At 38.7% G+C, this 17,595-nt stretch overlaps 1 protein-coding gene across 3 annotated transcripts in view; it reads right to left on the reverse strand.

Annotated features, from left to right (window-relative positions):
• ncam2 (neural cell adhesion molecule 2) overlaps positions 1 to 17,595 on the reverse strand; it is a 399,400-nt gene that overhangs the window by 83,401 nt on the left and 298,404 nt on the right. For all 3 annotated transcript variants that reach the window (XM_052141957.1, XM_052141956.1, XM_052141958.1), the window contains exons 8-10: positions 14,609 to 14,754; positions 3,663 to 3,813; positions 1,057 to 1,244 (exon numbers count right to left, since the gene is read on the reverse strand). In XM_052141957.1, the coding sequence (XP_051997917.1) occupies positions 1,057 to 1,244; positions 3,663 to 3,813; positions 14,609 to 14,754 (485 nt within the window). The remainder of the gene's footprint in view (positions 1 to 1,056; positions 1,245 to 3,662; positions 3,814 to 14,608; positions 14,755 to 17,595) is intronic.

Raw genomic sequence — 17,595 nt, forward strand, 5'->3', positions numbered from 1 at the left:
GTGCTTTTTGCAGTGTACAGGGGTCAGCATGGGCATTCTCACAGGTCTGCGGCTATGCAACCCCATCCACAACAAGCTGTGATGGACTCTGTGTTCTGACACCTTTCTATCATGACCAACATTATGTTTTTCAGTAATTTGTGCTACAGTAGCTCTTCTGTGGGATCGGACCAGATGGGCTAAACTTTGCTCCCCACATGCATTAATGAGCCTTGGGTGCCCTTGAACATGTCACCGGTTTACCGGTTGTCCTTCCTTGGACCATTTTTGGTAGGTACAAACCACTGCATACCGGGAACACCCCAGAAGACCTGCTGTTTTGGAGATGCTCTGAACCAGTCTAGCCATCACAATTTGGCCCTTGTCAAAGTCGCTCAAATCCTTACGCTTGCCTATTTTTCCTGCTTCCAACACATGAAATTCAAGAACTGATTGTTCACTTGCTGCCTAATATATGCCACCCCTTGACAGGTGCCATTGTAACAATATAACCAATGACATTCACATCACCTGTCAGTGGTTTTAATGTTGTGGTTGATCAACATCACATTATTATGCATTGTCCATTGTGTTACAGCACATTTTAAACAGAAATAAGATGACCATATTTTTCAAATTTTACAGGCAAACTTTTTAATTCCCTGACACATTTGCTGGCAATAAAATTTCATAGCAGAAACTCTCAAATGGGGACAGGAAAACTAAAACAGGCTTCCGTTATGAATTGTTGATCAATTGTTGAGAGGATAAATTGCAAAAATGTTATTGCTGTTTCACCAGTGACCAATTATTTTGGAGGACACAACATTGTTTCTCAGCATCTGGTGCAATGAGTTCTAATACAGAATGGTAAGTCATTTGACATTTATGTCTAAGATGACTGACAAAAAAAATGTTTTGTGCGCCCATAAAGCAAAGATGACAGCATCCAGGTCATGCGCTTCTGGGGCTGAATGCACTAGCTGAAAAACTGTCATTTAGATGAATGGAAATGCTAATAAAAAAAGTATATTAAATCTCCTTGGGAGTTATTTGAATGAGTAGTGGATGGTTTACCTCAAGCAGCGATCTCCCAGGCATACTGTGTACACGCATATTTCCAGCGCCCTCACTGGGGATGGTCAGCTTGTCTCGTCTCCACAGCATTGTGGCTAGAGGGTTAGATATAACATCACAGCTGATGTTGACTGGGTTCCCCTCCCATGAGAAAAATATTGTGTGGTTGGTCTGGAACTTCGGTGCATCTGTGAAGGAATGGTAAAAACAGTATCAAAATAAGATTTTCACTTCTCTTATGAGCAACAAAAACTAAAACAAAAACTAAATGAAAAAAATTCTGTTACCTAAAATAAAAACAATAAACAACATAATTGGACAACTAGGTAATGTATTTTCTCCCAATCAGCCCTGCTGTCTTGGGGTAACCCATACATTACAGTCAAGAGAAAGGAAGATGTTTAAAAGCAGCTCTGAAGTCTCTGTCGATGGCAGTTAACAAAAAATTGCTAGACAGTAATACATCTTCAGTTGCTTATATTACTTTGGTCAAAAATAGGAAATACCAAACATGTTTAACTGTTGCATCCATGTTTCTTGTTGACAGCCACAAGATGTCAAAGCATTGCAATTTCAGGGGTGACTTCTGACTTCTGTATATTCACTGATCGATAATTTTGTTGATTCACTCTTGCATTTAAATGTGGTTGTCACTCCCAAAACTTTGCAGCGTGTACGTTGGCTCTACTAACATTCATCCATCATATTAATTTATTCAAGATTAGTTTCCCAAAGCCTAAATTAATCCTAGCATGTACCAACCAGGTATGGAATTCCACAAGTTTAATTATGGAGTGTGTTTGCAAATTGACTCCTAATCAAACAGATTCTGAGGCATTTGCACTTCTCGCAGGTTGCCTCTAATTTTTCAAACCAACCTGCGCAAACCACAGCCCCCACTTCTCCCACTGTGAACACGGTGGGTGGTGGTAGATTTTTTATTGCAGTAGGTAAGAGAGATGCAATGAGGAAGAGAGAGTGGTATGGGGAAATGTTGCAATATGTGTGATTTCTCAGTCTTACACCCCCACACACACACATTTTTTCCATTAAAGTGATTCATGTAGCCCACAGTGTCACACTGTGACGAATTCAAACTGAATGAATGAGTATTTTAGCAATCCGGCTAAATGGTCCGTTTCAGTGCACCCTACAATGAGGTATATATCTACCCTGCTGCTGCTACTGGTCATCCCCAACTACCACCACTATGATCTGATGTTGCAACACATATGAATTGTGTGATATGATAGCAAATAAAACCACTGGTGGAAACATAATGAGATTTATCTTTATCATGCCTATCATTACTGGGCAGGTCCCATGTAAAATTTACTTCAGTGGTTTTCACCCAAACATTAGTTGCAGGTCTGTTCTAATAAGGTGGCGTTTTTAAAATAGTAAAACAATATGTCTATCAACTTATAAACAAGGGAGAAAAGGCTCCTTTATATTTTGTTGTTAACGCAAAATACATTTAATTTTCAACAAAACTGTACAGTATTTAGGTGCAAATTCATCTGTCACTTGATAGAAGACTCATGAACAGAGATGTTAACCAGTCCTACCCAGGTGAAAAAGACGTACAATTAAGTGTATTAAAAATGCATTACATTATATTTGTATCGTACTAAAAACATATTTAAGTACATTTTTAATACACTTAATTGTACGTCTTTTTCACCTGGGTATTGATTCCTTGAAGTCTTAAGCTGTCACTCTAGGGTTCTTTTTAACCTCATTGAGCATTCTGTGGTGTGCCCTTTGAGTCATCTTAGCTGGATGGCCAATTCTAGGGAGAATAGCCTCAGTACTAAATCGTTTCTATTTATAGATGATTTGCCTAACTGTGGACAGATGAATATCTTAGCTCTTCGAGGTAACTTTGTACTACTTTCAAGCTTTATGCTTGTCTTTTTTTTTTTGCAAGGCATGGTCCACGTCAGCAAATGCTCCTTGTGAATAGCAAACTCAAAATGTTTGAGTGCTTTTTATAAGTTAAAGTAGCACACCTCCAATCTAGTTACATCAACAGGATGCCAGGTTTGCCTACTACTGACTCAAATTAACTTTTTTGTCATCTTTAGCCTAGGGGTTCACTTACATTTTCCACAGCACTGGGATTGTTTAATGGGATGTGTACAACAAAGACATTAAAGATAATATTTTTGTGTGTGTTGTTAACTTAAGCACATTGTGCTTTGTCTATACTTGTGACTTCAATGAAGATGAGATCACATTGTATGAACAATTCATGTAGAAACCAGTTAATTCCAAAGTGTTCACACACATTTTCTTGTCACTGTGTTTTGTGATTCACAGGTTTATTTGAGGCATAGATAAATACACACATTTGTTTTCTTAGATGAATTAGCCCATGGCTACAGTACATCAAAAATGCTTCGATAATGAAAGACCCCAACATGTTAATGTCATGTTAATAATTTTGCATATTGTTGGGGCTATGCAGTTCATGTTAATATTTTAAAGTTTCATTAATTTTAGTGTTTAATTCTCAGGACATTTTTGTTTACTTCTGTTCGATTTTGGTAAAATGTGGGTTCTAAAGCTAAATCTGTTAAGAACAACTGATTCATACTACTCACACTCGATATCCAGGAACATGCTCTTCTGATGTCCTCCGATCCTGCTGAGAGCCTCACAGTCAAAGCGTCCATAGTCGGATAGCCTGACTCTGACTATAGTCAGCATCGATTCGCCATAACGCCCTCGCACCTCCACACGGCCATCTGTACTCTGAAAAAATAAAACACACACACACAAACCAGTTGTTTGAAAAGCAGATTGACTGGATAATCGGAGAGTGATTGTTGTAGGATTAAGTATCAAATTGTCTAATAGCAGGAAGTAGGAGGGATCTAATGATAAAGACATGAATTTTCAAGGATTCATGGGAAGCAATAAAACACACCTTTAGTGTTTTCTCAAAGAAAACATGTAGAAAAAAAATATCTAACTTCCTCCACACTGCTTGCTGAGCTTTGAATTTAGACTTGTGATTTTGGTCCTCTATATCTACTCATTAGCTGGGTCGGGATTCACCTCTTGTTGTTTGTTTTGTAATGTCCTTTATCATTATCATGTCTTTTGTGAAATTATTTTGTATATCTAGGTTCTCACACCATGAATACAGCTTAACAATAGACTCCCAGAGACTGTTTGACAGCAAATACAGATCTGAAAGCACTTCAAAACCACTGTCAGTGACAAGCTGTGATATCATTGAATACGAGTTAGACAAAATAATCTTCCTGCAAATGTTGATCTAATCAATTAAAGCACATGGTTCAGACATGTTAGAGCTGTACTAATGTGCAAAATGCAGTAACAACTATTTTTTGTTTCAGTTTAAACAAATTTAGTTTTAACTGAAATCTGGTCTCTTAGACTATAATCTGTCCTTTGATAGACACATTTGGCTTAAATGTTGTCAGATTCATGTACCATGTGCATATGTAACACATTTGACTAAACAATCAAACATCTTATTAGCCATTTTATCTTAGTTTCAGTGTTGCCATAGGTTTGTAGAGCTTCTATAGGAATAAAGGTTTGAGTTAGGAAAGCATCACATCCTGATCCCAGTAGCCCATCTCTATCCCCAATCGTTTCTGTCACTCTACCTACACTTTCCTGTCTGAAAAAAGACCAAAAAAGAAATAAGATAATAGTAAAGAAATAAACCATGGTGATTTAATATTAATATTAATAATACAAATTACAACTACAAATATAGCTGCAAGCAGCAATTACGGGGTCATTTACACATTATTAAGATGTTTTGGTTGAATCAATCACATGTTATCAGCCATAAATACAGGTCTAAACATGGTATAAAACACATTGTGATAGGATCACAAAAAACATGTATGTGTCCACATCGCATTTGAGGTGTAAATCGTAGAAGTGTCACCCCTCACCTATCAATCAACCGATGTGCTAAAACAAGAGTTTCAAGTTTGCCAGTTATGAGCAGCTTTAAAAGGTAATAACTGTCCTATCTGCAAATTTAGTGGATACATATACAATCACGAGAGCTTCATGGATCTTCAGTGGGTCTGATATTAACACAGACAAGATTCACGAACACCTGAAGCCTCTTTTATACAGGTAATTCACTAAAATAACTGAGAATTCTGCTCAAAAATTTGCATTTGTGCTTCGATTAAATTTCAGATGCATCTGGTAGAAACAAGACATCATTTATTTTGTGGTTTCTTTGTATTTTCTGACTTTGTTGCACTTTAATATCATGTATGTCATCATGAAACAAAGACCCTCCCCTCTAAATCCAAACACAAGTGGTCACAGGAAATGCATTTAAGTGACCAGGTTTAAACAGCGATGTGTCTCACCTGACCACATGTGATCAGATCTCTCAAGACAAACCTTAATACCAGGTGTAAATATGGTCAAAGTAACACGCTACTTCACATGTAGCCCAAAGACAGGATAGAACCAGTGCCTTTCTGTTCCACAATTCAGCACACACTTGTCCATGCTTCCACAAGGTAAACAGCTGCTGAAGGGACATACCAAGCTGTGAATCAGCACACCTAACCACAGTGGTCACCACAGTCAGCTTCATATTGACATTCAAAATTAAGAGTACAAAATTGTTGTTGAGAAAATAATTTTGGTACATCAAAGTGGTTTGAATTGAAGCAGGAATTATACAGTGAAATAAGGTTTACATTATAGTAAGCAAAACATAAAGACTTTGTTCAAAAACAATAAAGGGAGATAAAACCATCTTTTGGTGGAGTCGAACTTTCATTCTTTGGAATTGTTGTCCAGAGCACTAACCAGTGCGCCACACAATCGACAAGTCTAACTGATGCCAAAGAGACATTTCAAATTGAGACCACATAACATTTGCTTTTGAACTATGGGTGGCATTGTCTCCTTCTCAGGTATCCTCAGGACATGATTTTGATAAAGCATTTATTTTCTTTAAAATCCGACAATGCATTCAAAAGATATATAACTTTCAGAATCACATAATTGCAATCCAAATGGCACAAGGAGTACACAGAAACAAAGCTAATGATTTTTGGACATACAGTTACATTTTTAGCCACTTTCCTCATTTCCTGACCCATAGGTAATGCTGTCTCCAAACGTTGCATATACCCTAAGTTCATGGTACTGATGAAGCAAACCAAGCTTTGTTTTCGATAGGATATAGCATTGCCGAGGTACAGCCTTAAATCAGTTTTCAAGGCCACATCGTTACCTTAAAAACGGCGTAACAATTAAGCAAAGGTGAAAAACTAAATTCTGTATTGTCATTTCTGTCTTCCTCACCTCAACTCAACTCACTTTTATTTATAGAGCACTTTCAAAAACCACACTGGGTACCAAAGTGCTGTACATGGAGTTACAAAAAATGACTAGGGGGCAAATCAGACTAAGTTTGAAGGACGTGGAACCTTTAAACTATAAACATAATCCAAGATGGCGGTTACAGTAACAGGAGGAGTTAAATTGTAAGGGATCAGTTTGAAATAAAAAGGATTATTTCGTTTCTAGTAAAAACTGTTCAAAATATAAGTGCAAAAGAAAAGTGCATTTTTTAACTGGTGTTGGTGCGACGGACTTTGTCCTAGAGACCCCAAATTTGGTGTGGGGGCTATAAACATAAGACTGCATCATGGTTCCAGACTAGATTATAAGCACTGAGTACACTTCAGTAAGGGACGTAAACAGTCGGAGGCCTGTAAAAACATGGATCTCAGACTGTTTAATAATCTTAAAGGCAAACAAGCCATCAGATATCACACAGCTCCCTGTTTCAGCAGCACACAGCATTGCATAGATGTAAATCAACTCTTCATTTTTCCCCACAGTCCTCTCAAGCATACACTGCATAATAAGCAGTGGAGGGATGTGTGGCAGTGTCAGTTTTGATTAGTGAGAGTGAGCAGTAGTGTGGTTAACGAGAGGCAGAGCATGATGACAGTTTTGAGGTCTTCCTGTCTCAACTCCCCACTCATCATCCCATCTGACCAAAATTGCCCTCAGTCAGTCACTAATCTCCACATTGACACATGCATCACAGCAGCCAAACCCATTCACAAAAGCTCCCTGCTAAAAAAACAAAACAAAACAAAAAAAACAGGACAGGACAGGACAGGACAGGACATACCATCTTAAAGTTGTCAATATGGGTTGTGGAACATGATAGCTGTTATTTTATTTCTGGTCCAAAGTTAGTCCACATTGTATTACAGCTTAAATTGGCAGCAACCACCCCCTTAGACAGGAAGAGCCTTATAACTGAAATGTAAAATGATCAATCACAGTTGGTTTTGTCATTACTTGGTATTTAAAAGCAGGGTTATCGAAAATATTTCATGCCATAATAAAAGACAGGCATGAGGAAATAATCATTGATATAATGTTGTTGCAGTATTTGTGAGTAACTACACAGAAAACATGCACAAACACCAAAAAATAAAATAAAATAAATAAAAATAGCTGAACATGTGTTGAAAGGTACCAAAACAGAAAACCTCAGTACAGACTTAAAGTAAATAAAGCAGAATAAAAAGTTATGCTCATGGATATCCACTTTACTTGCAACTAAATGCATCAAACAAAACTTATTGGGGATTTAAAATATTAGAACAGTTTGATGTCAATAACCTGGCAAACTTTTGCAAATTCAGAGATTATTTAATCCTCAAAGCGTGTATCAAGCTAAACCTGCTGAATATACAAGCTTATATCTTCGGGTCAGCTGGGAAAAGAGCAAGCTCTCCCCAGTTCAGAGCATCTCTTTTCTCGGCATGGAGCTAGACTCTGTCTCAATGACAGCGCACCTCACAAGCGAGCGCATGCAGACGCTGCTGAACTGCCCGAGTTCGTTCAGACCGGGCACAGCGGTTCCACTGAAACAATTTCAGATTGCATAAGCATTTGCATATGTAATTTCCATATGGCATCCTCAGTGTTGCTCGTGCCACTCAGGTTGATGCATATGAGACCGCTTAAGCACTGGCTTCAGACTCGAGTCTGGAGATGGGCATGGCGCCACGGCACATACTGTGTGATCCTCAACCCTTCCTGCTGTCACTTATTCAGCCCTTGGACAGACGTCTGTTTTCTACCGGCAGGAGTCCCCCTACAGCTGGTTTTCAGATGTGTCATAGTTACTACGGACGCCTTCCAGTTGGGCTGGGGCACCGTGTGCAATGGGCACGCAGCCGTTGGCTCCTGGATGGGGCCACAGCTGGGTTGGCATATCAACTGCCATCAAGTTGCTGGCTGTATTTCTTGCCCTGTGCAGATTTATGCCATTGATCCGAGGAAAGAACATGTTGATTTGCTCAGACAACACAGCAGCAGTAGCGTATATAAATTGCCTGGCCGGCGTTCGCTCTCGTCACATTGTGCAACTCGTCCACCATCTCCTCCTTTGGAGTCAGCAGCGGCTGAGGTCGCTGCACGCCACTCAAATCCCGGGCAACCTAAACACCACAGCGGACGCGCTGTCACGACAGGTAACGAGCCATCGTAGACACGATCACTCAAGCCAGAGATTCCACTACCAGACTTTATGCCCCAAAATGGCACTTATTCGCAAATTGGTGTTCTTCCCAATCTGAAGACCCACAGAGGTGCGCAGTCGGGACAGTGTTCCCTTTTCTGCAGGAGAGGCTAGAGGGCGGCTGTCTCCCTCCACCTTGAAGGTCTATGTACCATGCAGTGGATGGTAAGTAGTTTGGGAAGCATGACCTGATCATCAGGTTCCTTAGAGGTGCCTGGAGGCCATGCCTGTTCCCCTCATGGGATCTCTCAATTGTCCTCTCTGAGCCTTCGGGGAGCCCCGTTTGAGTGTCTAGAATCAGTCGAACTAAAGGCCCTCTCCTTTAAGATGGCCCTCCTGATTGTGCTCACTTCCATCAAGAGGGTTGGGGACCTACAAGCGTTCTCTGTCAGCGACCCATGCCTGGAGTCTGGTCCGGCAGACTCTCACATCATCCTGAGACCCTGACCAGGCTACGTGCCCAAGGTTCCTACGACCTCTTTTTAGGGTTAAGGTAGTGAACCCGCAAGCGCTGCCCAGGTAGGAGGCAGACCCAGCACATGTTGCTGTGTCTGGTGCATGCTCTTGCACACCTACTTGGATCACATGCAGAGTTAGACACTCTGAGCAGTTCTTTGTCTGCTTTGGTGGATAGGTGGAAACCTGGCGCGGCCAGCTCCCAGGCCAGTTACGTCGCTTCCCTCCCTCAGAGATGTGGGGAAATATATGATGTCACTTGGGGCTTTGGGGAAGTTTATGTGCAGTCTGATGCACCTGCTATTTTCACATGCAGCAGCTTGCTTGCACCTGTATCAGCAGTCCACGTAACACATTCAGTGTTGTGGCATTTTTAGATAGGGACTATCTAAAATAGTGTCACTACATCAACACAATGTCAAGTGAGTGACAGAAGGGGAACATCTCGGTTACTGTCATAACCTCCGTTCCCTGATGGAGGGAACGAGACATTGTGTCCCTCTTTTCACAACATTGTACTAAGCCGCTGAAATGGCCGGGACCTTACTCTCGGCTCCTCAGCTCAAAACATGTCTGAACAGATGCACGCTTCCCTACTTTTTTACTGGGGGAGGTGCATGAAAATTTACACTAGTATATATTAATATTAAAAGAAGAACTGAGAAGTGCCGAATGTCGTCTGATGGCCTAGATTGAAATACAGATATAATACTATTTTGTCAAGGAAGTTACCATCCAATTTCCCTGTAAATTTTTTTTTAGAACTCTTGGCTAACCGATTAAGTAAAGTTATGATTCTCTTATACATACAGACCAGGTGGGGTTCATTCAGGGCCACAGCACTTCTGATAACATTAGGTGTTTCACCAATATTATGTGATGATCAGTCTCCGGTCGCGGCCATCTCACTTGATGCCGAAAAGGTGTTTGATATGGTAGAATAGGATTATGTTTTAAGATTTTGGAAATCTTAGGAACAGGTTCAGGAATACATTTATTGAATGGATGAAGTTACTTTATAGACACCCGGTAGCAGCGGTACAAACAAATGGATTAATTTCAGATTATTTCTGAAATTCTCTTTCCTCATTTTTGTTCATTAGCTGCCGCGATAAGAAAGGAGGATGATTTTCCATGGGTGATGGCGGAAGTATGGCGCATAAGCTTTTGCTTCACGCAGATGATATTGTATTATTCATCTCCGACCCCAAAAGATCTATGCCTTGTCTCCAAAGGATTATTAGTTCCTTCTCTAAGTTCAAAGGTCTAAATCCAAAGCTTTGGTTTGACAGCGTACTGCCCAGTAACGGCTTTTCAGCCGGGCAAAATCCAGTGGCCCAGACAGGGCATAAAGTATTTGGCCATTTTATTCCAAGCTAATTTGTGTGATTTAGCTAGAGTTAATTTCGACCCTTTCACAAAAAATTCAAGCGATGTGAGTAGGTGAGCTTCATTACATTTATATATGATTGTGAAGGTTAATGTTATTAAAACAATCTCTACCTGTAGATGTCCCCCTCTCTTATTTCAAGCAATTTGCTAGCATAGCGAAGTCCTTTATTTGAGATTACATTTCAACAATTAAATAGGCCGATTGACAAAGTTGGGCTAGGCCTACCCAATATTTTGTTTTATTATTATGCATTCGGTCTCAGAAATTTGGCTCATTGAACGGTTCCACCTGAGAGAGCCCCTCCCTGGTCTCGTATTGAACAGGAAGTTCTTGCACCTATTTCACCATTGCAAAGCTTTTCTATCAAACTAACCGGAGAAGTTAAGTCTCACCACGTTGTCTTGCATTTGCACGTGGTTTGGACAAAAGTGTCCAGAGTGTTTAATTCTGACATTTATTTAAAGGTTGCCTCAAGCATATGGCTGAACCCTTAATTATATATTAATAAGTCCCCCTTCTGCTGGTCAGAGTGGATTGGGAAAGAGGTTAATACACTCGGTGACCTATATGAGTGCTGAGATCTTTTGAAAATTGTGTTCAACATTTTAAGATTCCTAGATCCCAGTTGTTTAGGTATTTACAGCTGTGCTACCTGTTCTGTACTATTTTTGGGAATAGCATGCACCCACCTAAAGTGGCAGATACTCTGGAAGTGGTGATTGCTGCTTTTGGAAAAGGTCATATAGCATCTGTGTATTACTCCCTGTTAATTCAGAGTCTGGGAGATGGAGCTTCGTCTTTGCTCAAGAGATTATGGGAAAATTATTTAAACTTGGTGTTGGAGGAGGGAGTGTGGGCTAGATTCTAAAAAGCATCAAGTCTACATCTAGAGATGCAAGGGTCCATCTGATGCAATTTAAGATTTTGCATTGATTCTACTGGACCCCCTCTAGATTGTATAGTTTGGGTCTTAAAGACACACCCACCAGCTGGTGGTGCCAATCAGAATACGGGACACGGCACAGCTTTTTTGTTGGTCTTGGGGGGGTTAATGTGAATAACTAATTTAGTTTTTCATGTTGTTTTTATATGTTTTATGTTTGTAATCAATACAATTTTAGTTACACTTTGTGCTCTGTAAACATCTGTTTTATTAACGGCTTTATAGTGCGACATTTCGTGACAGGTTGTTAATTGGCCCCTGTAGGCTTCGCATAACAAAAGCACTGAATATGATAAACACCGGAAAGCACTACCATTCAAATTTGTGATGAACTGGTGTTCATTTTGAACTCTTACTTGAAGCGTCAAAACTAAAACGGAGGAGAGGGAAGTGGTTCCTAATTGTTTGCAACTTCTGAATTCAGAGCACAGGTTCCTTCTTGCCCCCTGTGTAATTGTAGCAGACTCACTCTCCCCAGCCTCACCTCGATATCCCGTACCTCTGAAAGAGACGCTTAAATCAAACTCATTTTGTTCATATTGAGTGGCGGGCAAGCATCGCTGCTCTCCTACACCTCTTTGTATGAATCCTCTTTCATTTCCAAGCCACGCAGGCTATTCTAATTGCTACCCAAACAGCTCTCGCTAGATTAACTGTGATGGGGAGTCTTTTCACAGTTCCCCCTCAGAGTAAGACTCCTTTTGCCTCTATTGTTGATGTCAACAACCCACTTTTCACTGCATTCTAATGATTTTTGACAGTTTCTGTTGCCATCTTCTTTCCCGGCTGGCCGCTCCAATCACATTTACCATGCTGCAGGCCATATTCGCATTCAGAGCAGACAAAGCATGCACCGGTACGAACTGTGGAGTTTTATTGGAGCACAGAAAGTCTTCTTCAGTCCTCAACCAATACACAGATTGAGTGTGCCTCAGGGCTATGTCTCTGCTTGCTAGTCCATTATATTGTCTAATGTCCATGACTATTACAGTGGGCGTGAGCATAGAACGTCACACATATCTGGCAGTTAATGTGCCAGTAAAATGCTACACAGTTTACTGACAGAGAGGAAATTGGGTTTCAAATAGATGTCCCCCAAAGTCCAATACACGTGTGGTTGGAAATTTGCACATACAATGCAAATATACTGAGTTTAATAGCTAGACTCTTTTTTCCTTGGGCACAAGCTTGCAAATGGGTCAGTGAGTGGCTATTTGTATACTTTATTTCATACCATTACATATTATGTGGAATGACTTGTTCAGGAATATCCAAATGTGCTTATTCAGTACAGATTTGATACATGGTTTCCGTCATGTAAAGATTTGACAATTTTTAGTACACTCAAAATAGTTTAGGAATTACCCCAAAGGTTGCTAAACACACTGTGAACCTATGTAACGGGATAGTTACAGTACTGTTAATCTGTAGAAAGTAAACTAACCATAATTGACCGTAATTGTTTCCATCCATTTGCTGGGTCAATGATAAGGAGAACGTTACTTAGTAAAAATATTTTTAGGTTACAGTTATGCAGAAAGTACTTGAAAAAGTTAAATCATCTGTAGCCCACACTGCCCAAACAGAGACAAAATTAAGTAACTGCTCCAACACTGAAACTGAGAAAAATACTGGTAATGAGATCCATTCGGCCCGATGGTGAAGAAGCACATTAAGAGACTAAGGGCCCTACTTACACTAGTGATAAGTGCAGCACTATGCCATAAGTCATACACACAAAGTCAAAGGGCATGGCCATGAATTTTTGTATTTTCGCACAAGCCTGCACAATGTCTAGGCACAAGTGGGTCTGACGAAATTGCATGCAAAGTACTAATGGGCTGGGTCAAGTGCAATTTAATTCTGAGGTTCTTATCTGGCACCATCTGTGTCATATTATATATTTCATTCATTATATTATGTACTTCGTTCCCTGTCAAGCCCAGCTATATAACAAAGACAGCACATTCATAATAAGTTGTTATTGTAAATCGACTGTATGCAATTAATTAGAAGAATAAAAATATGCACTTATGTTATTTTGTGCATAATATCCTCCCTGTTGAATGTCAGGCATATTTCTAAGACAGTGACACACTCCTTTTATATGCATGGAAAATGTGGTTCTCGTCATGATTTGGATTTACGCTTCATTAAATTATGAATGTAGTTTTATTGAATGAAAATATTATTAATCATTTTTATCTACTGACACAAAAATCATGGATATTATTAATAAATCATATTGGAATGCGTTTCACTTCTACTGGTCCATTTAGATTTTTAAAAATGTTATTATTTTATTGAAATACAAAAAAAATTAAACCAAAAATATTCCTAAATTCAAATTACACTTCAAACGAAAATACAATATTTTAAAATAACAAAGTGGTAAAACAAGTCATGCCTTTTGCAGTGACTTAAAAATCACTCTACGACAACAGGTGAAAAAATACACATTCAAATTAGATCCTAAATAAAATTGTAAATATAAACATAATAATAATAATTGAAAAGTAAACCATAACCTAAAGATTTAAAATAAAATCTAACTAAATAAATCTTGTAAATATTTGTGTCATAAAATATGGAACACAATTGATGATCCAATATCATCAAATTTAAGAGAAATTTAAAATTTAAGAGAAATGGAAATGGACATGTACTTTATAACCACATGCTGGGGGAATCTCCAAACTGCAAATTCAGGAACTTTGCACTGCAAATAGACATGCTTTTGAAACTTAAGACTTGCGTCTTAGCCAATGACCTACTTTTCAGGAAAATAGCAAATTGCACTTTGCGGCACTTCGTTTACATACAGTACACCCCCAGTTTGCACACATACACCCACAGATAGCGAAAATGCTCCCACCCATGCCAACTTGTGCTTTGCGCTGGCACGAAAATTGTGCTTAGGATTATCACTTTCCCGAAAATTGGATAAGACTTTGCACAAGGTCGTAACGCGTAGTTGCGCTTTGTGCACTCATGAAAATATATATCATATATATGTATATCAAACCGTATATCATAATAAGAGTTTTGACAATATGTATTGAAAAAGTATTATTTTGCCTTATACAGTAGCATAGTTGCCTTAATTCTACACAATAGTACTCAGAATTACTCAAAGTTACCAGAATTTTTAGCTCCAGTACTAATGAACACCCCTTGTGACTGGTACCTTGTCTCCATCTGAAAAGCTGTGCCCATCAATTGCTCTCCTCCAGGAGATTTCTGGTAAAGGTTCACCTTCAGCCTTGCAGGAGATCATAGCAGCGCTTCCTTCCACAGCGGTTATGTTCCTTAGTTTAGTAATGTGAGGCTGGACTGCAAGAAAGGGACAACGGAGGATTGAGACAAGGACAAAAAAGAGATAACCAAAGTGTGGGGTTATTTATTGAGACCAGAAAAAGCATTTAAGGGAACAGTTAATTCAAAAATGAGAAAATGTAATTATATACTCAAGTGGTTCCAAACCTGTATGACTTTCTTAAGTGGAAGAAAATCCTGCCCACTCATTTTAATACAATAAAAGTGCTCCTAAGTGCTCTCTTTATATGTCTTCAGCAAATAAATCACAGGTTGATGGTGAGTAAATGGGTGAAGGAATGAGTGAACAATTCCTTTAAGGTTGTATTACAAAAATGTTTTTTTGAAACAATTTGAATCTAAATTGATTTTTCAATCACTTTCTTATAGAGGCATCATCTATTATAGATTTCTAAAAATGTTTCTTTCCTTTGGACACTCCTCAACTTTTGAAAAAAATCTAGTGCTCAGTAAATATTTTGTTTTCAGAATACATATTGCATAGAATAAAGTTTCAGCAAGTATTTGTCTGAACTTTGTGTCAACAACATCAATCGTGTCTGACAATCAAAAATTCTTCATGAGCACCCAACTGGATAGAGAACATTTGCAGAAAGGTTGGACTGTTGTTGTCTGTCTGGAGTTTAAGAAAGAAACAACACATTAATGAGCAGTATTTGTTGTTGCTATGTGAATCTAACAGGCTCCCACTGGTAAATAAACATTCGCAAACAGCAGGGGTTGTGTGGCATAAAAATACTTAAAAATCTCATCATAAATCTATGATAAGGCTTGTCTTGTGTTGCAGTGCTTATTAGCAGGGTAACTTATGTACAATAGCAACCGCCTTCAGGCAAAGATTTGACACCATCGCTGATTTTAACCTGATTAATATACATTTGACAATGCTGACCTGCAGGGTGCACAACAATAGAAGATAAAGAAAAGAGTTTAAAAATAGTGAAATAATTTCCAACGATTAATCTAATAAACAGCTTTCAAATCCAAACAGTCATTTTAGGAAGTATGAATTTAATATAAATAATCAAATTTGTATCTGTAATTAGCTAAAATAGCAAGTTCTGTGGTTGTCAATGAACTAATACATTTTCACATTCATTAGAATTAAAATTTCGTGTCCTGGTGTTTATTATTAATATAAAAGATTCATTTATTCATGGATTTTGATTCCAGTGGTGGCTGCATAGGATTGTTTCCAATTTCCAATAACTCCAGAGCGTTGTAAAGTCCAAAAGTCAACATGTTTTGAAAAAGGATAGATGTAATAATTTCCAAAATTCACAACATGTTTTTATCTAACGAAATATTCTGCCTCAATCCATGTTTGTTGTCGTTTAGACTTTCGAAAACATTTTCACTGTGGTGAAAAACTTGCTGTACACAAAGCGAGGCACGCACCTTCCGGGCAGTCTAGCAGCTAATATATAATATATAGGCCTATGTATTTATATAGTCTAGCACTATTATATATTACAAAAAAGATTGTATAATGTAGGACTATCTCATGTCAGCTTGCGCTCCATTTGATCCATATTATTCTATTTTATTCAATACATTTTTAGGGTGATGACGATATAAAATATGACGACAGACATTAGAAGCTTCATTCTAAAACCTCAATAGAAGTTTCGAATGTAAATATGACATGACATTTGGTACAGTCTAGTATGAACGGTCAGAATGACCACTATGGCCATTCTAGTAGTTCTAGAATTCGGTAGTTCTCGTGTAATTAGTGTCCTTTGGAAGATCAAAGCGTGTCTCAGCCATGACAGTATTACAAATGTCATAGACAGTAATGTCTTTGTATTGAAGGCCAAGTTTAAAATATATCTCTATAAATTCATAGCATCCAGCTAAAATAGAGCTCCTGGCAGGATTTTGAGGGATCTCATTAATTCAGAAAAACAGAGCAAAAACTTTTTTTCTATGAAAAATTATCTCGTAATTCTGAGATAATTAAGTCGTTAATTCAGAAAAACAGAGTACATTTTTTTTTCTCAAGTGAATGCAATACGCCTCCGTAGATAATAGCAGGGTTTCATCAAAGGCATAGAAAACCATAACATCATAAAACTAGAAATTACTAACTCACCTGACGTTGTGGCATATTGTTGCAGTTTTCACCATTTGACTCTGTCATGTTTGATGGTGGCTAGAGAAGACATCTATCCATAAAATAAATTTTTCGTCATCTTTGTGCTGCGTGGTGATTGGAGACCAACAGCCAATCACAATTGACCTTTACTTTTCCGATTGGTTGATTTTGTGGCACACTTGTAACGCTGTTGCAAGTTGAGCGAGCGTGTGTGTAAAGAGTTGAGCGCGCGTGTGTGTCAAGAGTTGAGCGCGCGTGTGTTTGAAGAGTTGAGCACGCGTGTGTCAAGAGTTGAGCGCGTGTTTGAAGAGTTGAGCGCGTGTGTCAAGAGTTGAGCGCGGTGTCAAGAGTTGAGCGCGTGTGTCAAGAGTTGAGCGCGTGTGTGTGTCAAGAGTTGAGCGCGCACAGAATTAAGAGGTTGAGCGAGAGAGAGGGACTTGACAGAGCGCAGAGAATAAATTTGTGAGAGCACCTGAGTAAACTGCATGAGAGGGTTATTATTGCACGTTAATATGGATAATAGCAAATACATTTATTGAGCACGGAATCGTTTTTTCTTTGCTCAAACGATTTTTTTATTGTTAATTTCTGTTCAAAATATAATGCAATGTGCTTGCAAAATATAGTTCTCTGTGCTCAAAACTTACAATTACTCGCTCAGGAATAAGGCACATATATAACGCCATAGTATTATGGAATTTATTTGAAATGTAAACAGATCCTTAACAGTGAAGTGTGTA

Source organism: Xyrauchen texanus, chromosome 14 (assembly GCF_025860055.1).
Source record: "Xyrauchen texanus isolate HMW12.3.18 chromosome 14, RBS_HiC_50CHRs, whole genome shotgun sequence".
Taxonomy (NCBI): domain Eukaryota; kingdom Metazoa; phylum Chordata; class Actinopteri; order Cypriniformes; family Catostomidae; genus Xyrauchen; species Xyrauchen texanus.